This window comes from Lemur catta, chromosome 6, assembly GCF_020740605.2.
Source record: "Lemur catta isolate mLemCat1 chromosome 6, mLemCat1.pri, whole genome shotgun sequence".
Classification (NCBI taxonomy): domain Eukaryota; kingdom Metazoa; phylum Chordata; class Mammalia; order Primates; family Lemuridae; genus Lemur; species Lemur catta.
In genome coordinates, this window is record NC_059133.1 from 91188881 (window position 1) to 91215851 (window position 26971).

The window sequence follows — 26971 nt, forward strand, 5'->3', positions numbered from 1 at the left end:
ATGGGTGGGTAGGTGCTTTTAATTTTTATTTTGAAATATTAAAGATTCTACTATATCTAGTGTTTCTTTTGTGGGTATTATATTTACATTGCTTTTCTATAATGACAAGTTTATTTTTAAAAACAGTAAACCCATGGTTAAAATACTGCCATTTAAGGTTTCCAGATTTTTAACTTATACATTTTCATACAAATCTACCAAAATATCTTTCATTGTGATTTTTCTATTGTAAGCAGATGTACAAATGGACCTTTCTGATTCAGAAGTCTGGAATGGCAGTTGCAAGTACCTCAATGTGCAATTGCTGTGTAACATGTTCTTGATAGAAAGGTTTCAGGATTTCAGCTATGGAGGGCACAAATAGTAGAGAGCTTATGTTATGACAGCAAAACATTTTCAGAAACTTTGGACACTTCCTAAAATGAAAGTGCAGTCCACTTTTAAATTGCTCAGAGGTACATTTTACTTTTTTATATTTCATTGCTATTAAATAACCATCCTATTTGTCATAAGACACTCTCACTTGAAAAGAATCAGAATTTTGTGCACATTTTTATCTTTGTACTTGCAGTCAACATTTCACTGGCAAACTTAGATTTTGTTAATCAGTTATGAATACTGATGCAAATCAGCCTGTTGTACTTCCTACTACCAAAAGTAGCTCATAGTGAAAAAGAGCCTTCATCTTTACAATCTGATTGGACTATTCATCTGCTGAGTTCACTATTAGCAATAATATTTGGTGTTAGGCCTTATTTGATACTGTGTGACTCTTTTCAGTTTTACATTTTTCACGTGGGAAATGTGTCATAAAATCTGCCAACCTTCCAAATGGTTGAAAGTCCAGGTTGAGAAGCAGACACCATAGATAGAACAACTAGAGAAGCACACTGTGTTAGCAATTGCTTACTTGTGCAAGTATGATGCTTCAAGACACTAATCCTAGGGAGTTAATGGTCCACCCCAAAATAAGTGTTTGGGGCTCAAATAAATGTGACTAATGTATTAAAATTTTCATTACTGTATTACTTTTGTGCTCTATGACTCTCTAAGAGTTATATATAACACACAGTATTTCCAAAATATCTAGAATGCGTCCTTCTGGTCATCCCTATTGTTATTCCTATTGCTCTCTATCCCTTCAAACTGCTTTATTTTTCTTCTTAGGATTGATTACTACTAAATCAGTGTATGTTATTTTTGCATTCACTTAGCATCTGTCTCTTTTATTAGACAGTAATGAAAGGAACTTTGTTTTGTTCAATGCTATATCCTCAATGCCTGGAACTGTATTCAACATGTAAGAGGCACTCAAAAAATATTTGTGACAAAATGAATATGGTTGGTGCCTATTAGTTATTATCCATATAACTGACCCACAGCTTTTAATTTTCAGGTGCGCCTAGTGGACGGGAAAGGTGTCCCTATGCCAAATAAAATCATCTTCATCACAGCAAATGAAGCTAACTACAGATCCAATGCTACCACAGATGAGAATGGCCTGGTGCAGTTCTCCATCAACACCACCAATGTTGTGGGCACCTCTCTTACTGTTAGGGTAAGTTAGAAAGAAGTTACCAATGGCATGAAGTAGCCTCAAAAACATGGTTGCAACTTAAAAAGTGATGAAATTTCCAAATTGTGTTTAGTCCTATGGAGAGAAAAAACTAGGAGTTAGAAACCAATTTAAGGTCAACTTTTTATGAGTTTATGAAAGGGAGGCAGTATTTTCATGTGGCTAAAAGTGTGAATTCTACTTTAGCAGTGCTGGTAGGAATGTAAAATGGTGTAGTCACTATAGAAAACAGTATAGCAGTTTCTCAAAAATTAAAAAATGGAATTACTATATGACCCAGCAACCTTACCAAAGAATTGAAAGCAGGGTCTTGAAGAGATATTTGCATACCCATGTTCATAGCAGCACTATTCTCAATAGCCAAGACATGGAAGTAACCCAAATGTCCACCAATAGATGAATAAACAAAATGTGGGATATACATACAATGGAACATTATTCAGCCTTAAAAGGGAAGGAAATCCTATCACATGCTACAACATGGATGAACCTTGAGGATACTATGCTTAGTGAAATAAGCTAGTCACAAAAAGACAAATGCTATATGATTCTACTTATATGAGGTTCCTAAAGTAGTCAAAGTCATAGAGACAGAAAATAGAATGGTGGTTTCCAGAGGCTGGGGAGTAAAAGAAATAGGGGTTTGCTGTTTAATGAGTATAGAGGTTCAGTCTTGCAAAATGAAAGGTCTATGTTGCACAACAGATATACTTAATACTATCGAACTGTACACTAAAAAATTATGAAGATGATCATTTTGCATTTTGTTTTTATCACAATTTTTTGAAAAGTATAAGTTCCAGAATCAAAATCAAGTAATTAAAAATGCTGACTCAACTGTATGTTAAGGGAAAATAACTAAAACCTCTATGCTTCATTTCCTTACCTGTAAAATGGGTACAATATTAATATCTAACTCTTGGGGTTGTTATGAAGATTAAATGAAATAATACATATTAAAGTACTTAGTAACTGCCCATTAACTGTTAAATACTTTTATTTTAAAAGCCAATTTTAACATAATTAGCATTTAGTTTCACAAATACATACTCCATAAATTGTTTTACAGTATTTTTGTCTTGCTTTTTAATTTTCTCCAGATGACCCATCTATACCTATATAACTTGTTTTGTATAGCATACAGTCTTCTATTTATCAATAGAGATATAGGTATATGTTTATAGATATACATAGCTACACTATATATTACATATCATAATACTAGAAAAACCCTGCCTCATTTGGTATAAAGAAAAAATAAATAATATGTTTTATTGATTTAGCTTTAAATAGGTGGTCTAAAATCCCATACCTCCAATGACTCAAATTTGAATGTTTATTCACTTATCAATCAAGAAGTGTCTTGAATGCTTTCTATGTGCCAGGCACTGTGCTAGTCCTGACAATGAAAATATTATCTTTAAATGGTCCCTCTTTCTGGTGGCCATATATATGTTATCACTAGAACACATATTGAGATATGAACAAAGTGTTTTGCTGGCATAAGGATGCACTCATGCTATTTGGCAGCTGTGGAGGAAGGTAGGGGAAGCCTTAAAAGGGTTAAGGACCAACTTCTACATGAAGAAAAGTTGAAAATACAACTCAATAGGACCTATGAGGCATAAGAATCCAGAACGGCAGAAAGCATGAAAAATAATCAGCCTAAGATAGCCCAGGAGAGGTAGATTTCAGCTAATTCCCAACTCGGCTCTTAAATCGATGCTTTTTACCAATGTTTTCTCAGACCCCTGAGGTTGTAATATTTCATTCATTCATAATACCCATGTCAAACCCATCATAAAAGAGACAGCTAGTTTCTGAAGCAGTTTCTTAATATGATTTACTCTCCTCAATGAGGTTTCATAGCACCAGTGTCTCTATCTGCATAAGTAAAGTAGACAAAGAAATTTCAAACAAGTTAATCAGATCAAAGGAAGCCTCCTTTTATGCTCTTCAGAAATGTAAATCCCAACCGTGGCAGCCTCTGCAGTGTAAAAGCACAAATCATGCCTCATTTGATACAGATAAATAAAATAAGGAGCCCTTCTCTCACTTTTTATTGTGGAGGGAAATATGTCTAGTTAAGGGAGGACAGTGAACTTATACGGTTTCAGGAGTATATTTATTCTTTATGACATATAATCTATAAAATAACATTGCTTTCCTAATTCATTAGGTCAAACACAAGGATCAGAATGTCTGTTATGGCTACCACTGGGTGTCAGAAGAAAATGAAGAGGCATATCACACTGCCAATCTTGTATTCTCCATAAGCAAGAGCTTTGTGCACCTCGAGCCCATCCCTGGTGAACTGCCCTGTGACCAAACTCAGGCAGTCCAGGCACATTATATTCTAAACGCACAGGTCCTGCAGGAGCTGAAGGAGCTTGTCTTCTATTATCTGGTGAGAAGAGAGGTCACTGCATTGACTTATCTGTAGATAAAACCTCTCTGCCGGGGCAGGTAATTATGAAGCTCTTTGGGCATCACCACTTTAACTTCTTATGCATGTTCCTTTTGAAAGTTGGACTTCTCTTGGGGCTAATTATTGCTGGCAGGGGCTCAATAAAGCAAGCATATTGGAGCAAGCCTGGAATAAGATCTCTGCCAGGCACATTAAATTTCTTTTTATTTCCTTTTTTTTCAGATAATGGCAAAGGGAGGCATTGTCCGAACTGGAACTCATGTACTGCCTGTGGAGCAGGGAGATAGTGAGTATTTCCATAATCGTATGGAATTGTGTCCATTCTGACACTTCAACGTTTCACTACAGAAACATCAGAAACACTTTCTAGTAAAGAGAGATCATTTCTATCTAATCACAATAAAGAAGAAGTTGAGGGAGGGAAAGCAATAATGTTTCTTTTTTTACATCCTTGATCAAATATCTGGGGGTTTTCTCTTCAGCATGTTCTGTTTGGATTATTAAAAGTTGTCATACACAATCTATGCTTATTCCAAATTTTTAAATCACAAATATTCTTGGACCCTCTTCTCAAAATGGGAGACATCTGAGAATTGTTTTAGAGAATGGGGAGGAGGAAAGGTAAAGTTTTGGGATGTATTCTTATGTTGAGTCACTTATATCTTTATAAATATCTCATTTTCCCTTTGAAAACAGTTATGATTTGTAAAGAGTTAAATTGGGCACTACTGAATTGGACTTTCCCCATGGACAAATATGTAGCAATATAAACCTTTGAAGGTTGCTCCTAGTCTACTGGGATCTAAAAGATGACTTACTAGAAAACTATCAGTGAACTACTCTTTTGCTCCCTCTTCATAATAACACAGAAACACCAAAGTTGACTTAGGGAAGCTTAATGCAACCTCTAAAGAATCTACGTAGGCATCAAAAAATAACTTTCAAAGGAGCATAATATTTCTCTTAAGGAGAAAAAATAGAGTATTTTCTTCATAAATGGTTAAAGAGGATATAACCATAAATACAATGTGTTAAACTCTTCCTATTATATCTTATAACTTCAAGTTCTATTTCCCTGTTCTAATGTGAGATCTAGATCAAATGGTAGCAAAATGGATGTCTCCATACCCTTAGATAGCATCAGAGCCTTATATAGGTGAGAGCTACAACTTAAAATTGGCGAGAAATTAATACAGTATATGATTTATGAGAGGAAAGGGGGCTTTGATAAAGTTTTTCCTAAAACTAAAATTTGCAGTCCTTCATTTACTGCATCTGCTGTCTATTTTCTCTATCTACTAACACAAACACTCACTAACCAGACCAGCCTCCTAAAATGCCTTCGTACAACAAAATAATTTCATGTCAGCCCTGAAGAGAGGTCTAACTCGTGATTGCTTCCTCTCATTCTCCCTGCTCCAGTGAAAGGCCACTTTCCTGTGTCAGTCCCTGTGGGGTCAGACATTGCTCCCGTTGCTCGGTTGCTCATCTATGCTATTTTACCTGACGGGGAAGTGATTGGGGATTCTGCAAAGTATGAAGTTGAAAATTGTCTGGCCAACAAGGTGAGGGCTTTATATCATAAGCCTTTCAACATATCAAACTAGAAGTTACTATCATTATCATTCATTGTATACATGTGAGCATTGGAACCAAAAGGATTACACAAATTGCCCAGAGACATTGAGCCAGATAATGGCAGAGTCAACAAAGAGAAGCCCTGCCACTTGACTCCTAGTGCACAACTCTCAAAATCCTCCTAGTACTTTGTCCCTTACCAAATGACACAGTTCAGAGTACCTTGCTCCCTTCATCTTTGATGAAACGTTGGGAAATATATGAGCGAGTTTTTAAGACTACAAAAGAGAAACACAAGAGCACCTAGACCCATGTGCATTCCAACTGCAGTTAACAAGCACCTCACCGTGTATCAAAGGTAAAAAATGATGTCGTAATTAGTAATGTCTAAGAATAACTAGAAATTATTATAATGGCTCAACCAATTCTTGAGAATGAAAGAGAATTGCAGGGGACAAAAAGCCTCAGGATTGACATAACGCCAGCCACCTTGACCGGAGTCAAAGTGGTTCTGCGCTGAATGGGAGGAACACTCAGAAAATGCGGGGATATGCGTGGTTAAGTCAGTAGATTTCTGTTTCTGACCTTTTTCCCCACTTTCACAGGTGAATTTGAGCTTTAGCCCAGCCCAAAGTTTCCCAAGCTCACACGCCCACCTGCGAGTCACAGCTTCTCCGCAGTCGGTCTGCGCCCTCCGTGCGGTGGACCAAAGCGTGCTGCTCATGAAGCCCGAGGCTGAGCTCTCCCCGTCCTCCGTGAGTTCCCGGCAGCATGCGGGATCAGGAAGGGCCACGCGAGGGGCTCAGAGCAAGGAGAAATGCCTATCTGAGGGGGATAAGATCTATTAAAATTATGTTTACCTAGGGGTTAGTAGTTTTGAGCTCATTCATGTTTTCTTTGGTGAAGAAGATGTATGTGTATATACACACACACACACACACACAGAGGTAGACTACTAGCCTTTGCAGGTAAAAAGATTGATAAAAAATTTATTGCCTCACACAGCATATTGAAATGAATAAAAGAATTTTTAAATATAAAATGTGACCAAAAAAATTAGCAGCAAAGGAGGCTAAGGCTGGAGGATAGCTTAAGGCCAGGAATTTGAGACCAGTCTGGGCAACATAGTGAGACCCCATCCCTAAGAAAAATAAAAAAAATTTAGCCGGGCATGGTGGCATGTGCCTGTATTCTCAGCTACTCAGGAGGCTGAGGCCAGAGGATCACTGGAGCCCAATAGTTTGAGGTTGCGGTGAGCTATGATGATGCCATTGTACCCCGGCTTGAAGGACAGAGTGAGACCCTGTCTCAAAAAAAAACCAAAAAAAGGACTTGTGAATCAAATTAAGTTCCCATAACTATACAAACCCAAATCTCATGTGTCAAGACATTATATATGCAAGCTGGAGAAAAAACAAGGCAGATTGTGAAAAGTGCTATAAGAGAGATGCAGATATGCAAAATAAAAGAAAGGATTAATTCTAATTGAACAATCAGGGAGGTCATTCATAAATGTTTATATATGTATATTATATATTGTATATTTTGTGTGTGTGTTTGTGTGTATATATATATATATAATGTAAAAAGAGAAAACATGCACTATCCAAAGTCCCTGAAATCCCAGAGCTCCATGAAACCATTAATAGGAGTTTCCAACCTAGTTTTAACATTTCAAAAAGCATAACAAAAGTGAAACATTTACCTGCTCTGAGACCACACAGCATAAATGAAATGTCAAATTTCTGTTTTTATAAGAATTATATCAACTGAAACAATGGCTGTCCCAAGCTGAATACAATTTCTGAAGGAAGGCATGTATTATCTCTGATGAAAAATTTAGGAAAAATGAATTACTATATGATAGTTGATATTGATAAATGAAATATTTTAAAATATGGGGTTAATAGAAGATATAGCAAAGAAGGTATGTTGAAGTGGAACAAGAAACTACTTAGCATGTACTAATAACAGTTTCCTCATATCTTCAAATTTTCAATATGAGGCCAATTGAAATAACCTTTTATTGAAACTTTTTCTACTATCAAAATTTTACAAAGGGAAATTTTATATTTTTACTTCCTTAAAAGAGAAACTAGAAAATACTTATTGGTTCTTCTAACAAGATTTTAATTGAAAATGTTAGAATACTTCTAAAGGAAGGATTAACTATGTATCAATAGTGGGAGCAAGAAGATGTGTAGAAAAATAACATTAATGTTTTACATTTGTGTAAGAATTTTACACTTCTAAGGTACTTTATCAATTATAACAACCTTGATGGATAGATAAGGCAGAAAATCCTATTTAACTTATTAATAATAAAGCAGAAGCTTTTGGGTACTTAGTAGTACACCTGGGTTAGAACAGTAATTTCTTTTAATCCTTGGTTAGTTATTTTACTCATTAAACACTTTGCCCCTAGTAGTGTAAGTCATTCATTCAATGCATACAGTTGACCCTTGCACATTGTGGGGGTTATGGGCACTGACCCCCTGCACAGTCAAAAATCTTGAATATAACTTTTGACTCCCCCAAAACTTAACTACTTATAGCCCGCTTTTGACTAGAAGCCTTACTGATAACATAAATAGTTGATTAACACATATTTTATATGTTACATATATTATATATGGTATTCTTACAATAAAGTAAGCTAGAGAAAAGAAAATGTTATTAAGAAAAGCATAAGGTTGGCCGGGCACGGTGGCTCATGCCTGTAATCCTAGCACTCTGGGAGGCCGAGGCGGGTGGATCGCTCGAGGTCAGGAGTTCGCGACCAGCCTGAGCAAGAGCGAGACCCCGTCTCTACTAAAAATAGAAAGAAATTATCTGGCCAACTAAAAAAATATATACAAAAAAAAATTAGCCGGGCGTGGTGGCGCATGTCTGTAGTCCCAGCTACTCGGGAGGCTGAGGCAGGAGGATCGCTTGAGCCCAGGAGTCTGAGGTTGCTGTGAGCTAGGCTGATGCCACGGCACTCACTCTAGCCCGGGCAGCAGAGCCGAGACTCTGTCTCAATAAAAAAAAAAAAAAAGAAAGAAAGAAAAGCATAAGGAAGAGAGAATGTATTTACTATTCATTAAGTGGAAGTGAATCTTCAAGTTCTTCATCCTCATCATCTTCACGTTGAGTAGGCTGAGAAGGAGGGGAAGTGGGGTGGGTCTTGCTGTCTCAGGGATTGGCAGAGGTGAAAGAAAATCCACATATCAGTGGACCCACACAGTTCAAACCCATTGTTGTTCAAGAGTCAACTGTATTTATTTAATGCCTACTATGTTCTAGGTACTATACTAAGTGCTGGGAATCTAGTGTACTACTGGAAAGACCAAAACCCACGTCTCCTGTAACATGCATTCTCATAGATGAGACAGCCAATAATGATGTGCCTTGCAGAAGAATAAAGCAGGGAGGGGAGATGGGAAGTTTTAAAAGGGAGCTGCCTTTGAGAAAATGTCTAATTTCATCCCACTACTCACCTTGCTAATCTATTTTTGTCAATCAATTTACAACCCCTATGAATGTAATACAGTGCACCTATCAACATTTTTATGTCTGTCTTACTCTTCCCCTTCAAATGAATCTGAAAGCATCATGTCCAGTATATGATAAAGTTTTATGTATTGTGTCAAAAACTGGAGCATTTTGCTTCCATGAATAATTATCCTGTCCTATGTAGAGAATAGATATTTATTCATGTGCCTGTTTAGAACATATGTCCATTAACTTTGTTACATACTGAGTCAGCTGCCAATCACAAGATGAGGGAAAACAATCTATTATAAAGCTTTGTGCAATATCTCAAATATAGCAGACCTAAATTTCTCAATTAATATAGTTATATTTCATTCTAGTTTTGAGTCCAGTGTTTGCCTCTGAACTGTGTAACAAAATATTATGACCCTTGAGTACTTAGATGAGAGTGTTTTGGTTAAACATCTTCAAAATGACAATAGTTTTTAGAGAAAATGATCCATATCCTCTCTATAAATTGTCAAAGCAATGAGAGCACTCAAAGAAAGAAAGATAGTGATTATTCTTGTTCTTTCCTCCTTGAACTTAAAAAAAATAAACTGCAAATAAATTTGGTTTTTTGTCCTTTGCATTTGTACAGGTTTATAACCTGCTACCAGTGAAGGACCTCACTGGCTTCCCCACAGGATTGAATCAGCAGGAGGAAGACGATGGAGACTGTGTCCATGGTTACACCATCCATATTAATGGAATAACATATTCCCCAGTATCAAATACAAATGAAAAAGATATGTACAGCTTCCTACAGGTAAATTCCTCTCATTGTGGATGGTCAGCTTTTACAGTTCTTAAAATATTGTATATGGAAAAAATTATTTAGTTTAATGCCTTCATATCATGGTTGAAGATAATGGGACATAAAAAGATCAAGTGACTTCTCCAAGGTCACTAATAGTAGCGGAAATGCTAAAATCTATAAAATGGAACTGGAACTTTTGGAACTATTAATCAAGTTTTCTTTTTTATCAAAATTCATTACTTTGTGATATTTTTAAATATCACATATATAAAATAATTACTGTTGAAAGAACTCAAGGAAGAGAATGAAACGACTTCTATAAGTACTCTAATATCTCTTCTACAGATGTGAAAATTAAAAGTTTAATATTAAGCTAACTGGATTGTCTGTCAAATTCAATGAAAAGAAGTATGCACCTATATATAATATATGTGTACTGATTAGGTGATAATTTCCTTTACAGGATATGGGCTTAAAGGTATTCACCAACTCAAAGATTCGTAAACCCAAAGTATGTCCACAGCCTGAACATTATGAGATGCGGACATCTAAAGTTCTAGCTTATTCAGGTAAAAAAATGAATAAAAAATTAATTTCCTAATATACTTAACCAAATAAAAGAATTTGTAAAAAGGTAAAAGGTAATAAAATTAACCAAAAAAGGACTTGTAATTCATATATATTATGGTTCTTGTTGACGATCCATTGAAGGTCACATAACAATATAAACCCAGATCTTCTGATTGTATCAGGCCATCCACATACACCACGCTGGCAACAGTACAAGGCAGATTGTAAAAAGTCCTATAAGAGAGGTACAAATATGCAAAGTAAAAGAAAGTATTAACTCTGCTTGAGGAATCAGATGTCATTCATGAAGAATTAGCTTCTGGTAAATGGAGATGTGTGAGGTTGAAAAGGGAAGGAAAAGCTTCCAGACATATAGCTAGAATCAATGTAAACAGAAATAGAAATGTTCACAAAATAGAGCTACATTCTCATCAGTCAAGTAAAACAGCTCTTCAACTTCCCCAAAACATCAGCCAATATTCATGTGAGAACCACAAGCATTCATCAATGATGTGAGCTACTTCGCTGATGAATCAGATAGTAATCAAGTGTTTATACTCTCATATTGTCAAATCATGGTTAAGGATAAGTTGAGTGCAGACAAAAGAGGTTCAAAATATAAGAAAAACATTCAGTGAGAATCAATTCACTATATGGAATGTGTTACAAAGATTATTGTATATATTGACATTATTTATAAATTATATTCTATAATCCTTTATCAGTAAGATTTAGAGTAAACTGACATATGTACAAGTATATATATATACATATATATATATATATACACACACATATATATATATATATGCACTATTTTTTTCCAGGGCTTTGATCATTAAATATTTACCAGCGTACCCTTAGCAGAAGGTGAACAGGGTAAAAGAACCAAACTCTGGTTCTGACACAATATGGAATAAAGAGGCTTTTTTATCCTTGATCTTTTCACTCCTGTAAACTGTTTCCCAGAGCCACTGCCATAAAGTCTGTGTCATGACTGAGAAACACACCAATGGAAACTTTGACTCCTGCTCTCCTCCCAACGCCATGTCATAGGACTCTCCGCCTAGCATAACGGCACAGCCTCACAGGACTCCGCAGCCCTTCCTCTCCACAGGCAATCCAAGGCTCTTTCTGCCTGGTCTCTATATCCTCTGCTTATGATCCTCTTCCCCCAGCTCACTCCTAGCTTATTCTAATTCTTCAGAATTCAGCTGGAACATTACCTCCTCAAAGAAGCTTTCCCTAACCACCCAAGCACGCTCTCCTGGTTTCTGTTTCATCACTCTTTATGTCTTGATGGCACCTATTACAATCTCTCATAAGCTTTAGTTTTAATGCTTATTGTTCGTGTCTTCTCCCTCACCCACTGTAGAAGCAGAGGGAGGGCACAGAGGCCATGAACGTGCAAATATGATACATGATGAAGAGGCTCACACAGAGACTGTACGAAAGTACTTCCCTGAGACATGGATCTGGGATTTGGTGGTGGTGGAGTAAGTAACTTCCTTTATATGCAAGATGCAACAATATAGATCCCTCACTATGTTCAATTTTTGCTAATTTTCCTGTTTTTATTGTATATATGTAAGGTGTACAACACAATGTTTTAATATACATATAGTAAAATGATTACTGCAATCAAGAAAATTAACATCTATAATCTCACATTGTTACCTGTTTTTGTGTGTGTGGCAAGAGCACCTCAAAATCTATCCTCTTAGCCAATTTCCAGTATACAATATAATATTATAACTATAGCCTTCATGCTGTACCTTAGATCTCTAGATTTATTCATCCTACATAACTATGACTTTGTAGCCTTTGCTGCATCTCCCCACCACACTCTCATGATTCTATTCTCTGTTTCTATGTGTTCAATTTCTTTTAGATTACACATACAAGTGAGATCATGTATTATTTTTCTTTCTGTGTCTGGTCTATTTCACTTAACATAATGTCCTCCAGGTTCATCCATATTGTCACAAATGGCAGGATCTTTTTTCTTTTAAGGCTGAATAATATTACATTATACAAACACACACACACCCCACAATTTCTTTATCCATTCATCCATGGATGGATATTTAGGCTGTTTCTCTATCTTGGCTACTGTGAATAATGCTGCCATGAACACAAGAGTGTGTATATTTAAGGTGCCTGTTTCATTGCCTTTGGGTATACACCTAGAAGAGGGATTTCTGGATCATACAGTAGTTTCATTTTTAGTTTTTTAAGGAATCTTCATACTGTTTTCCACAATGGCTGTACCAATTTATATTCCCACCAACAGTGTGAACATCAAGGAGTGTGAGCACACTCCTTCCAGAGAAAACCTGGAGTCTGGATTTTATCACTGGAAGGGAGTAGGGAGGGCATGGAAGACGGGAAGTTCCCAAACTCCTTTTCAGTCTCCTAGAGGTCTCTTGTTTACCTGGCCTTTCTGTTCCCAGATGCCAGCTAGTTAGAAGCCAACCTCAGGCAGCAACTGAGAAAGTGTGTAAACAAACCCCTTCCAGGGAGAAACTGGGAGCTCTTGGCTAATTTTTCAGTACTGAAATACTTCTTTTAAACACATTGGTATTTTCAGGAGTGGTTTAACGTAAATACTGGGTTACAAAGTCGCATTAAATGGCATCAAAACTAAGAAATTTTGCACAAGTCTAATTCTAAGATTTCTAAAAAAAAAAAAAAAAATGGGCATAAGGACCAAATATAACAAATACTGCAGAGATAAACACGTGTAAAAGATCCTTTATTGGTCAACAATCTTAAGCACAGATTCAGTCAGGCCAACTATGCACAATAGTAATAGAATTAAAAACTATATAGCAGCTCCGGTGGAACAGCATTTTAGAACAAGAACTTAAGGACAATCTTGAATTACATGTTAGGTTTATAGCTATTTTTTCTGTAAAAGATTATGCTACAATTGTATGTATAGAGGAGATTCTGATAAAGACTCGCACTGAAAACAGAATTGGAAGAAAGGGAAGACCTATATATTCCCATCTCAAGCCTTGATCATACTCTCAGTTATTGATATTTCTATTGAGTTCACTCAAGTATGACAACAGAATCATTTATAGGGGTTCTCGTCCCAGAAAGGATTTATTTAACTGCTTTCTTTCTGTTCTTCACATTGCCCTCCTCCCCAGCTCATCAGGTGTGGCTGAGGTAGGAGTATCCGTCCCTGACACCATCACGGAGTGGAAGGCAGGGGCCCTCTGCCTGTCCCAAGACACTGGACTTGGTCTCTCTCCCACTGCCTCTCTCCGAGCCTTCCAGCCCTTCTTTGTGGAGCTCACGATGCCCTACTCTGTGATCCGCGGAGAGGCCTTCACACTCAAGGCCACTGTCTTAAACTACCTTCCCAAATGCATCCGGGTAAGGAACTCTTTCTAATTGTATACAAGATAGCAGTCGAGTAAATTAAAAGTTGCATGCCTAGGAGTACTAACTCTTGTGTACAATATGTGCTAACTAGAGGAAGAATACTATCAGATATTCATTTGTCATATGAGTTACAGTTGCTATCTCCAAATAACAAATTGCAACTTAAAACAAGTTTCTAGCCCTTATCATAACCGTTTAAAGTTCAGTAGTTTGTGTAATATGAAGATTTCTAACACAGACAACAAAAAATCAGTACTCTTCATCCTCATGTTTTATTTAGATTCTTCAAGGTTTCAGCCTCTACATTCTCATATATTTAATTTTCATAGCTCATTCATCATATTAAACCTAATTTTAAAAGTTATTTGTGAGCATCTTACCTCTGCTGAAACCATAACTCTTTATAAATCTTACATACTCTGCTGGGAGAGCTAAGGAAAGGGGCAAGGTTCCAGACCAAAGAAACAGAGCAGCATGCCATCACCACCTCTCCTCTCTTTGTTCCCACCACACGAAAGAGCACGTTGCAACCAAAATACTCAGATTTAGATGGCAGATCCACCTAAATGTACTAAAGGTGCTTGGTCTTTGTTTGTATCATCATTAATATTAGGCAACCTGAAATCTGACCAGTCCCTCAGTATGCTTCACTTCAAACTCATTCTCCCTCTGGTCTCCTTCTCCCTCTAATCTGTCTCCTATGTCGTTTCAGGTCAGTGTCCACCTGGAAGCCACTCCTGCATTCCTAGCTGTCCCAGTGGAGAAAGAACAAGAGTCTCACTGCATCTGTGGGAACGGGCGGCAAACTGTGTCCTGGGAAGTAACCCCAAAGTCACTAGGTGAGGGGCAGACCCCTAGAAATAATTCTCTACTCAAAAATTGTATATATCCATGGGAACCTTATATTCAACACTACTTTACTCAGGAAAAGACCCCAGATGGTACGATAATTTTTCTGTCTTTCATTGTAGGGTTCCTAGAAGGATTCGCAGTATCATTAGCCTCTCATTTATGATATTTCCATTCCTGCTCCAGTGTTTTTATAAAACAAAAATAAAACAGAGCATTGAACATTTATAAATCTTGAGTTTGGAGGCATGGAGGAAGGGGGAAAATGATACTCATCTTTATTGGGTCTTTTTTTTCAGGAAATGTGAATTTTACTGTGAGTGCAGAAGCACTAGAGACTTCAGAGTTGTGTGGGACTGAGAAGCCTACAGTCCCTGAATATGGAAAGAAAGACACAATCATCAAGCCCCTGTTAGTTGAAGTAAGTAAGCCTGCCCATTTGACAGGTCACACTGAGTCACAAAAAACAATGTTTAATACAGCTGGGGTTTCAACTTTTAGATAAGAAGGCCTAAATAATATATGGTCAATAATATCCAGAATAATAAAACAATAATATACTTGGGTAATACAATAATTATTACAACTATTTCACAGTAGTATTCATTCTTTTTTATCTACCTACCTACCCATCTATCATCTATTTCTCTTGATTTTTTTTCTTTTTCTTTTTTTTTTTTTTTTTTTTGAGATAGAGTCTCCCTTTGTTGTCTGGACTAGAGTGCCATGGCGTCAGCTTAGCTCACAGCAACCTCAAACTCCTGGGCTCTAGCGATCCTTCTGCTGCAGCCTCCCGAGTAGCTGGGACTACAGGCATGTGCCACCATGCCCGGCTAATTTTTCTATATATATATTTTTTTGGCTGTCCATATAATTTCTTTCTATTTTTAGTAGAGACAGGGTCTTGCTCTTGCTCAGGCTGGTCTCGAGCTCCTGAGCTCAAACAATCCACCCGCCTGGGACTCCCAGAGTGCTAGGATTACAGGCGTGAGCCACCGCGCCCGGCCTTCATATATTTTCTTAATCTTTCCTTTACTTTCTCATGTATCAACCTGTCCCCTTCATATCGCTTGTACTTACAGAGTTTGTTTATATTAAACAGTTCAGATTCCTCTCTTCACTATCTGGAAATCTGTGGTTCCCCTGTCAACACATGTGTCCTGAAAGTCGGTCCATTCTCACCTCTAACTTCTCTTTCTTTTACTTAAAGCCTGAAGGACTAAAGAAGGAAGTAACATTCAACTCCCTGCTTTGTCCATCAGGTAAGAGTCAACCAGCATAACTTTAAAAACATTGGCTAAAGATTTTATAGCATTTGAAGTTCAAAGAACTTTTGTATATTATTTTTACACTTTCCCTATGAGGTAAGACCTGAAGTGCCGTCAGCACATTTGACAAATGAGAAAACGGTTCTTAGAGAGGCCAAGTAATTTGATGGGGAGAAAATCCATAGCCCACGCGTTCTGAGTCTTGATCTCTTGCAGCACTTATGTAAACACCAAAATGTCTTCCTGAATAGTGTGGAGTGTGGGCATAGGTAGAAAGTGGGTAAAGTCAAAATGAATATTGCCCATGGGTATATTTCCTTGAATAATTACTAATATAACATATGGATAGCTGAACTCAGGTTATTCCAACACTGAGTTTTGCATAGACAGTATCATTTGATAACGTGACCATGCTATTTCCCAAAGGAAGAGTGGTTGTAGTCTTTACCATTATTATCATATTAATATTTGTTTGACGCTAATCCTGTACCTAATGCACTATCAGTCATTTGAAAAAGCACTGAAAAAATTCACAGGAAAAACCATAACTTTATCTTGGTGAAGAATTTTCTAGTCTAAACAAAAACATTTATAGAAATTTAGTGCCCTAAGAAATGTACTAACACAATGTGTTCTCACCCCAAACCAATGTCAAATCAAGATCATACATATGTTCGTTGCCTTTCTCTGTCTGTCCACTAATGTCTTTTTACTGTGCTTTTTATGTTGTCAAGACTTAATGTGTAAAATGTGTTCTAAAAACATTATTTCCTGGTCTTTAGCTTTATTTCTACATTTAAGTCCATTTAGTGCTTACTACTCAATCCTTTTATGATGACTTCTCCATTTCTGAGTTATTCATTTTGATTTATCTTTTCGGCATCAGTACCAATCATCAAGCAATTTTATTAAAATTTATTTTAATTACCCATGTAATTATACAAATAAATTCTCCTTTAAGAAAACAAAACAGAACATCATATTAAAGGCTAATGTCACTCCCTCATTAATATTTTTCAATACCTTAAAGATCATCCATGGACTTTTAGAAATAATATGTGTAGATGTATGTTTGTGTATGTTACATAAATTGTATTACACAAATTATATAACTTTCACTCTATAACTCTTTATTTTATATTCATCAATCTGTCTTGGAGATCTATCTATGTTAAATTGTAGGTCCAATCATTCCTTTTAATTGCTTTTAATTCTATAATATCAATATATCACAATTCTGCTTGGTCTTTTAACCTTCCCATATTGGTTTTTCCAACTATTTGTCAATAAAAGAAAATTAATTAATTAATGATAATGATAGCCTCCTGTGTACATATGCAAGTGTACCTAGGGTAGATGCCAAACTGTGACATTCCTGAGTCAGAGGAGGTATGCATATGTATGCACAGTTTTTTTGTCTGCTTTTTTTTTTTACTTAATTATATTGTAAATTGACAATTTATAATTGTATGTACTTATGGCATACAAAGTGGTCTTATGATTTATGAATACAATGTGAAATAATTAGTAAAGCTAATTTGCATATCTATAACCTCAAATACTTATTTTTTGTGGTAACAATATTTGAAATTTATTCTTTAAGCAAGTTTGAAATGTACAATACACTGTTAACTATGTTCACCACACTGTGCAGTAAATCAAAAAAAAACTTATTCCTTCTCTCTGAGACTTTGTAAGCTTTGAACATCATCTCCCTATCTGCCCACCCACATCTACACCATTCTACTCTCTCGTTTTATGAGTTTGACTGTCTTAGCTTCCACATACAAGTGAAAACATGCAAAATTTGTCTTTGTGTAACTGGCTTAAATCATTTAACATAATGTCCTCCAGGTTCATTCATGTTGTTACAAGTAACTGATTGTCCTTCTTTTTTTTTTTTTTTTTTTGAGACAGTCTCACTCTGTCGCCCTAGCTAGAGTGCAGTGGCGAGATCATAGTTCACTCACAACCTCAAATTCCTGGGCTCAAGTGATCCTCCTGCCTCAGCCTCCTGAGTAGCTGGGACTACAGACCAGCACTACCACACCCAGCTAATTTTTTCTATTTTTAGTAGAAATGAGGTCTCCCTCTTGCTGAGGCTGGTCTCGAACTTCTGACCTCAAGCAATCCTCCCACCTCAGCCTCCCAGAGTGCTGAGATTACAGGTGTGAGCCACCACATCTGGCCAAATGTCCTTCTTTTTAAAGGCTGAATAGTATTCCATTGTGTATATATACCACATTTTCTTTATTCATCTGTTGATGGACACATGATTCCATTATGAATAGCACTACTATAATTACTATTATTACCTATTATTACTATTACTATTATCACCATTACTATTATTACCTATCAAAGGTTTGCAAATATTTTATCCCAGTCAGTAGGTTGTCTCTTCACACTGTTAATTGTTTCTTTTGCTGTAAAGAAGCTTTTTAGTTTGATGTAATCGTATTTGTCTATTTTTGCTTTTGTTGTCTGCACTTTTGGAATCAAATCCAAAAAAAGTCATTGCCCAGACCAATGTCATATAGTTTTTTCCCTATATTTTCTTCGAATAATTGTATATTTTTAGGTCTTATATTTAAGTCTTTAATCCATTTTGAGTTGAATTTTGTATATGATGTTATATAAGGGTACAATTTTATTCCTTAACACCATTTATTGAAGAGACTATACTTTTTTCCTTGTATTTTCTTGGCGATGTTGTCAAAAATCAATTTCTCGTACATGCATGGATTCATTTCTGGGCTCTCTATTCTGTTCTATTGGTCAATATATCTATTTTTATGCCAGTATCATGTTGTTTTAATTACTATAGCTTTGTAATATAATTTGAAATCAGGTAGAGTGATGTCTCTAGTTTTGTTGTTTTTATGATGATTGCTTTGGCTATCCAAGATATTTTGTGATTCCATATAATTTTAAGATTGTTTTTTCTATTCCTATGAAAAATGAAATTGGAGTTTTGACAGGAATTACATTGAATCTATAGATAGCTTTGGTTAGTAGGGACATTTCAATAATATTAATTCTTCCAATCCATGAACACTAGATATTTTTTCATTTATTTGTGCTTTCTTCAGTTTCTTTCTTCAGCATTTTATTGTTTCAGTGTACATTTCACTTCCTTGATTAAACTTATTCCTACATATTTTTTATAGCTATTGGGAATGAGATTGTTCTCTTGATTTTTCTTTCCAATAGTTTGTTGTTAGTGTATAGAAACTCTACTGATTTTTGTGTCCTGCAACTTTACTGTATTCGTTTATGAATTCTAACAGTTTTTTTGTAAAGTCTTTAGGATTTTCTATATATGAGATCATGTCATCACCAAAAGTGAAAATTTTACTTCTTTCTTTCCAATTTGGATGCTTTTCATTTTTTTTTTCTTATCTGATTGCTCTTGCTGGTACTTCCAGTACTACTTTGAGAAGAAATAGCTAGAATGGGCATCCTTGTCTTATTCCAGATCTCAGAGGAAAGGCTTTTAATTTTTCACTGTTGAGTATAATGCTTGCTGTAGGCTTATCATCTATGGCCTTTATTGTGTTGAGGAACATTCTTCTTTCTATACCTAATTTGGTGAGAGTTTTTATCATAAAAGAATATTAAATTTTGCCAAGTGCTTCTTCTCCATCTAATGACATTATCATACGATTTTTGTCCTTCATTCTGTTAATGTGATAGATACTGATTTGCATATGTTGAACAATTCCAGCATCCCAGGAATAAATCCCCACATTATCATGGCGAATGATCATTTTAATGTGTTGAACTGGATTTTCTACTATTTTTTTTTTTAGAAACAGGATTTCACTATGTTCCCCACATTGGACTCAAATTCCTAGGCTCAAGTGATCTTACTACCTAAGCCTTCCAAGCAGGTGGGATTAAAGGCATGTGCCACTGTGCCTGGCTGGTTTGCTATTATAGTATTTCATTGAGAATTTTTGTATCTATATTCATCAAGGATAGTGGCCTGTAATTTTCTTGTAATGCCTTTGTCTGGCATTGGTATCAGGGTAATGCTGGCCTCATAAGGTAAGTTTGGTAGTATTCCTTCCTCTTCAATTTGTTGGCAGAATTTGAGAAAAATTGGTATTAGTTCTTCTTTAAATGTTTGGTAGAATTCATCAATTTTGCCGTCAGATATTGGGTTTTTTTAATAGGAACCTTTTGTTACTAATCTAATCTCTTTACTCATTATTGGTCTGTTTGGATTTTCTAATTCTTCATGATTCAGTCTTGGTAGTCTGTCTATGTCTGGAAATCTATCCATTTCTTCTAGATTATCCAATTTATTGGTGTATAATTGTTCATAATAGTCTCTTGTGATCCTTTGTATTTCTGTGGTATCAGTGGTAATGTCTCCTCTTTCATTTCTGATTTTATTATTTGAGCCTTCATTCTTTTTGCTTAATCTAGCAAAAAGTTTGTCAATTTTACCTTTTCAAAAAAGCAACTCTTAATTTTATTGGTCTTTTATATTATTTTTCTAGTTTCTATTTGATTTATTTCTGCTCTGATTTTTATTATTTCCTTCCTTCTGTTAATTTTGGGCTTAGTTTATTCTTTTTCTAGTTTGCTGAGGAGTAATGTTAAGTTCTTTATTTGATATTTTTCTTCTTTTTTGGTATAGGTTTTTATTGCTATAAACTTTTCTCTTAGAACTATTTTTTCCATGTTTCATAAGTGTTGGTATGTTATATTTCCATCTGCATTTGTCTTAAGATATTTTTTAATTTCTTCATCAGCCCATTGGTTTTTCAGACGTATGTCATTTAATTTCCATGTATTTGTAAATTTGCCCTAATTTCTCCTGTTACTGGTTTCTAGTTTTATACCACTGTGGTCAGAAAAGAGACTTGATATGATTTCAATCTTCTTAAATTTGCTAAGACATTTTTTGTAGCCTAACATATGATCTGTCCTGGAGAATGTTTCTTGTGTGCTTGAGAAGAATGTATATTATGTTTCTCCTGGGATGAAATGTTCTGCATATGTCTGTTAGGTCCATCTGATGTATTTTTTCTTTTTTTTTTTTTGATAGGCCATTTAAAAGACTTTAAGGTCCATTTGCTCTGAAGTATTGTTCAAGTCCAGTGTCTCCTTATTAATTTTCTGTCTGGATGATCTGTCTGTTTTTGAAAGTGAGGCATTCAAGTTCCCTGCTATTATTACATTGCAACCTCTTCCTTCGTATCCTTTAATATTTGTTTTATATATTTAGGTGCTCCAATGTTGGGTGCATATATAGTTACAATTGTTATATTCTCTTGATAACTGAACACCTTTATCATTATATAATGTTCTTTTTTTTTTTTTCTTTAAAGTTTTGATTTAAGGCCGGGCATGGTGGCTCACGCCTATAATCCTAGCACTCGGGGAGGCCAAGGCAGGAAGATTGCTGGAAGTCAGGAGTTCAAGACAATCCTGAGTGAGAGCAAGACCCCATCTCTACTAAAAATAGAAAGAAATTAGCTGGACAACTAAAAATATGTATATATATTTTAAAAAATTAGCCAGGCATGGTGGCGCATGCCTGTAGTCTCAGCTACTCAGGAGGCTGAGGCAGGAGGATTGCTTGAGCCTAGGAGTTTGAGGTTGCTGTGAGCTAGGCTGATGCCACATCACTCTAGCCCAGGCCACCAAGTGAGACTCTGTCTCAAAACAAACAAAAAAATATATTAAAGTTTTGATTTAAACTCTGTTTTGTATAAGTATAGCTACCCTTGCTTGTTTGGGGGAGTATTTTTTAAGCAGCATATAGTTGAGTCTTGCTTTTTGTTACTCCATTCAGTCATTCTATGCCTTTTTATTGGAGAATTTAATCTTACATTCAAGGTAATTATTAATAGGAACGAATTTACTACTGCCATCTTGTTCATTGTTTCCTGGTTGTTTTGCAGATATTTTATTTCTTTATTTCTCTCTTACTGCCTTCCTTTGTGGTTAGATGGCTTTCTATAGTGGTATACAAATCTTTTTTTGTTTTGTTTTGTGCTTCTACTAAAGATTTTTGCTTTGTGAGTTACCATGAGGCTTACCTAGACCATCTTATAACAGTCTATTTCAAGCTGATAACAACTTTGCATACTTTTACTCCCCCATACCTATTTTATGTTTTTTGATGTCAGAAAATGCATCATTTAGTTACTTGTATCCATTAACAATTTATTTTAACTATAATTGTTAATAGTTTTGACTTTTAACCCTCACACTAGAGATAAAATTGGTTTACACATCATCACTACATTTACAGCATATTCTGAATATGGCTTTGTATTACTTATACCATTAGATGTTGTGCTTTTTTATATTTTATGTTACTAATTAGAAGGCTGCAGTTTCAGCTTAATGAACTCTCTTCCTGTAATTTCTGTAAGTAATTCCTGTAAGGCAGCCCTAGTGATGATGAACTCCCTCAGCTTTTGTTTCTCTGGGAAGTTTTTATTTTTCCTTCATTTCTGAAAGACAACTTTACTGGATAAAGTATTCCTGGTTGACAGGGCTTTTTCCCCCCCTCCCCCCCTTCAGTGCTTTGACTATATCACTATATCACTTCCTCCTGGCCTGCAAGGTTTCTGCTGAAAATCTGCTGATGGTCTTATTAGAATTACTTTATATGTGGTGTACTATCTCTTTCTGGTCTCAGAATTTTTTTCTTTATCTTTGATCTTTGATAGTTTGATTATTATGTGCCTTAGTGGAGTCTGCTTTGGGTTGAATTTGACTGGGGAACACTATGCTTCCTGTACCTGGATATTGGCATCTATCCCCAGATTAGGGAAGTTTTCAACCATTATTGCTTTAAATACGCTTTCTGGTTTTTTTCTCTGTCTTCTCCTTCTGGAACTCCTTTGATGCAAAAGTTTGGTCTCTTGATGATGTTCCATAATTCCCATAGGTTTTCTTCATTCTTTTTCATTATTTTGTCTTTTTGCTTCTCTGATTAGATAATTTCAAATATTCTGCCTTTGAACTCACTGATGGTTTCCTCTGCTTTATCAAGTCTGTTGTTAAAGCTTTCTATTGAATTTTTTAGTTCAGTCATTGTATGCTTCATTTCTAGAATTTCTATTTGGTTTATTTTTAGTTTTTTCTATTTTCATGTCAAACTTCTCATTTTGTTTGGGTATTCTTTTCCAAATTTTATTTAATTTTATATTTGTATATTTTTGTAGTTCACTGAACTTCTTTTAGAGGATTATTCTGAATTCTTTGTCAGTGATTTCATAAATCTCTATTTCTATAACATCAATTTTTGTCAATTTCTTTTGGAGATGTCATGATTCTCTTATTCTTCATAATCCTTGTTTTTTTGCATTGTTGTCTGCACATTTTGAGGAGACAACCACCATTTCTGACCTTTATAGGTATTCTTTGGCAGGGATAAACATTTGCTATTTAGTCTAGCCTGTAATTTTGGAAGGGCCATCTGGTGACAACCTCAACAAGCAGATCTTATCATGGGTTCTCTAGCTAACTGGACCACTACCTTTGCTCTGATGTTGGGTGGTGCCACTGGCTGGGTTTGCTGTCTGGTGAGATGACTGGTTTGGCTCTACTATCAGGTGGAGCTGCTGTCTTGGTACTGCAATGGCCTCTGATCAGGCCAGTCAGAAGATTTATTGCCTGGCTGGATGATCAGGTTCCAAGTAGCAATCAGGGCCACTGGCTGGGCTCTGTGGTTAGGTGCAGTTGCTACTTGGGGATGGGCAGGACCAAAGACTATGTCCTTAGAAATTCATGATTGAGACTTTCCTCTCTGTGTTGGTGGAGTTACAGGGTGAGGTTTTGGCTGAATTGAGCAGCTGCTTAACCTCTCAGGTCAAGCAGGCCTACCCCCTAAATCTCTACAAAATGTGTGGAGGTGGGTATCTCCCTGCCTTGGCAAAGTCACTGGGTGGGTGGGTCTTTTGGCTGAGCTGAGCCACATTTTGGACAACTGTGTCAAGCAGGTCTATCCCCTGTACTTCTCTGAAATGTGCAGAGGCCTGTGTCTCCTATCTGGGCAGGGGCATTGGGATGGGTTCTGAGGCTAAGTTTGGAGACAGGCCATCTAGAATCTCAAGCCAGGTTGAACATCATATCATGCTTCTGAAAGTGACCAGCTCAGCTTTGCAGGCGGGCTATACAGTTAGATGGTATCTCTAAATGTGCACTATAGCTGGCAGAAACACAGAGTTACCACCAAGATTCACGTTTGTCACTGTGAGCTCTTTCTCCTTTCTTTGTTTCCACTTGACCCCAGCTGGTCTAGCCAAGCCATTATTCCCAGTGTTTCCATGTGGTGAGACCAGAGTTGGCTTCCTAAAAAGTGCCTCAGAATGCTTGGGAAGCTGTATGACTCCCTCTGGTTCTCTTTTCCCCCTGTGGAAATTGTGGGCCCAGGGGAATCCTCTCCATATGGCATTGTGCTAATTTAAGGGAGAGAATGAGATGGCATGATTAAATTGAGACCACTCTTCTAATTTGGTTTTCATTCAGTTCCATGAACTACACAGGTGTCCCAGACTTGTTTCCAGGTATTGGGGTTTTCAAAAGGATGTTCTGATCTGCAGGTGGTTGATAGTTGAACTTTCTGTGGAAGGAGGAGGAGCCTGAGACTTCCTATTCCACCACTTTGCTCTATTCTGAGTTTTAGTAGAACTTAAAAAATTCCCTCTCTTTATTAACTAAATACATTTATACTTCCACCAGCATACATTTTTATAATGTATACTCACCATCACCAACATCACCATCAATGTTTTAATTTTGGCCAAAACTTTAGATGAAAAAAATGTTTTGCTATTGTTTTAGTTTATATTTCCCTAACACAAGTGTTGGGAATAAGGATGAGCTTATTTTTGCATGTTTGTGAATTTTCTTCATAGCCTTTGACCATTCACATTTTGAGTAATTTGTCTTTTTCTGACTCAGATGTATGATACTGATTCTTTAACTATTAATATGTTGCAAATATCTTCTTTGACTTGTTCATTTGTCTTTTAACTTTCTTTTTAGCATCTTTTTTTCCTACAAAAGGTTTAATATTAATTTTATGAGAAAAAGAAGATAAATACTACACTTTTCTCATTTTCATCTTCATATAATTCACCAAGATTAAAATGGCAGTAAACATACGTTTGTCAGTAGCAATTATTTTATTTTCAATGAATCAAAGCATCTTATTTCATTGTTGATTTGTCCTTTGTCTTTGCTTAAGGCATCTGTATTTTTTATAAAAGTTTTAATGTTAATTTTATGAAGGATTCAGTATGAAAATAAATACTACAATTCTCTCATTTTCATCTTCAAATAATTCACCAAGATTAAAATGGCAGTAAATGTATGTTTGTCAGTGTTATTTTATTTTCAGTGAGTCAAATACTATTCATGTTCACCTCTCCACCTTTATTTTCTAGGTCTTTCAAAAAATACTGTCTTTATATCTGGTAAAATTTGACTGAAGAAAAGACATAGCATTATTGTAAAAATCTGGACCTTTGGAGAAATTTTTCCTTTGCATATATTATATATACACACACACTTACGGGGCATTGTTGGTGTTTTTTCCCCATACAACTGTTGAGTGAGGAGGTTAAGGGGGGCACTAAATAGATCATCTTGTGATAATCATTTTGTGTTAGCCATCAGAAAACTAACAGATGAAATGGAATCACAACATACCCAACTCTTATCCATTTGTTATCTTCTTTTGGAATGTCATTCTACATATAAGGGAAAAGATAGTTGGAGAAGAAATTCTGGAAATTTCAGAATCCCAGTAGCCTATTTTTAAGACACTAAAAAAATTCTATTAAAAGGAGGGACAACTTTTCAGGATAAGTTTAGATGTAAGGTATAGTCCTACCTTCTGGGTCATAGAGCTCTTCAGAAAGATAAAATGAAGAAATAATTTTCTTATGGCTGATTTCTTTCTCTAGGTGCTGAGGTAACTGAAGAATTATCCCTGAAGTTGCCACCAAATATGGTAGAAGAATCTGCCCGAGCCTCTGTCTCAGTTGTGGGTGAGTCTCTAGCCCCTAGTGGATTTGGGCATTAATAACTTTTACTATGTGTATTTCCATACATATTTACTAAAATAACAATTATAATTTTAGCTTCTTTTTTCTTTCCTTCTTTGGGCTTGTTTATTGTTTCCAATCATATTTCTGTCCCTGGAAGTGTCACCCTTCCTAAAATTCCTCATTTTTTTAGCTTGACTAGTTATTTATTCTTAATGATTCTGGTAGATTATAGTCTCTAAGCTTTATGACTTCCCATCTCTCCCATTCCCCAGGAGACATATTAGGCTCTGCCATGCAAAACACACAAGATCTCCTCCAGATGCCCTATGGCTGTGGAGAACAGAATATGGCCCTCTTTGCTCCTAACATCTACGTTCTGGATTATCTAAATGAAACACAGCAGCTGACTCCAGATATCAAGTCCAAGGCCATTGGTTATCTCAACACTGGTGAGTGACTGAATGAGTGAGTGGAAACTTCACATTGCTATTTCAACTGGATTTTTCAAGAGGCTTCAGTCACTTATCAATAGTATAATACATTAGCTTATCACTATGATACCTACTATGATAAGAATACTATGGTACTTAATTTCATGGAAACTATCCACTCTCCAACCTCCAATAAAATGTTTAAGGCTCAAAACTTTCTAATATATAACAACAAATTTAAGAAAGGTCACAAGTAAAGCCAACATAGTTTAGTATTTTCTCTGGCCTCAGCATGAACATTAATCTGTCATGTTGTTTCATGAATGTTCCACTTCAGGTTATCAGAGACAATTGAACTACAAGCACCACGATGGCTCCTACAGCACCTTTGGGGAGCAACATGGCAGGGGCCAGGGCAACACTTGGTAAGGAAAGAACAATTTTTTGAGCTATTTGTGTGCCAGCTCTTTCACATATATTATCACTATTATATTCACAGCAACCCTAACAGAAATGTATTATTAGACCTATAGTTGGTTATACTCAATAAATGCACCAAGATTAGCAAGGTACAAGC

The 26971-nt window shown here is 36.0% G+C and overlaps 1 protein-coding gene across 1 annotated transcript in view; it reads left to right on the top strand.

Moving 5' to 3' along the window:
- Positions 1–26971, top strand: part of A2M (alpha-2-macroglobulin) — a 47923-nt gene that overhangs the window by 11508 nt on the left and 9444 nt on the right. Inside the window, exons 11-25 of the mRNA XM_045554372.1 lie at positions 1397–1558; positions 3756–3983; positions 4227–4290; positions 5427–5569; positions 6188–6337; positions 9697–9864; positions 10319–10424; positions 11801–11921; positions 13584–13812; positions 14534–14660; positions 14970–15091; positions 15881–15932; positions 25880–25963; positions 26236–26412; positions 26732–26819. Of these exons, the coding sequence (XP_045410328.1) occupies positions 1397–1558; positions 3756–3983; positions 4227–4290; positions 5427–5569; positions 6188–6337; positions 9697–9864; positions 10319–10424; positions 11801–11921; positions 13584–13812; positions 14534–14660; positions 14970–15091; positions 15881–15932; positions 25880–25963; positions 26236–26412; positions 26732–26819 (2021 nt within the window). The remainder of the gene's footprint in view (positions 1–1396; positions 1559–3755; positions 3984–4226; positions 4291–5426; positions 5570–6187; positions 6338–9696; positions 9865–10318; positions 10425–11800; positions 11922–13583; positions 13813–14533; positions 14661–14969; positions 15092–15880; positions 15933–25879; positions 25964–26235; positions 26413–26731; positions 26820–26971) is intronic.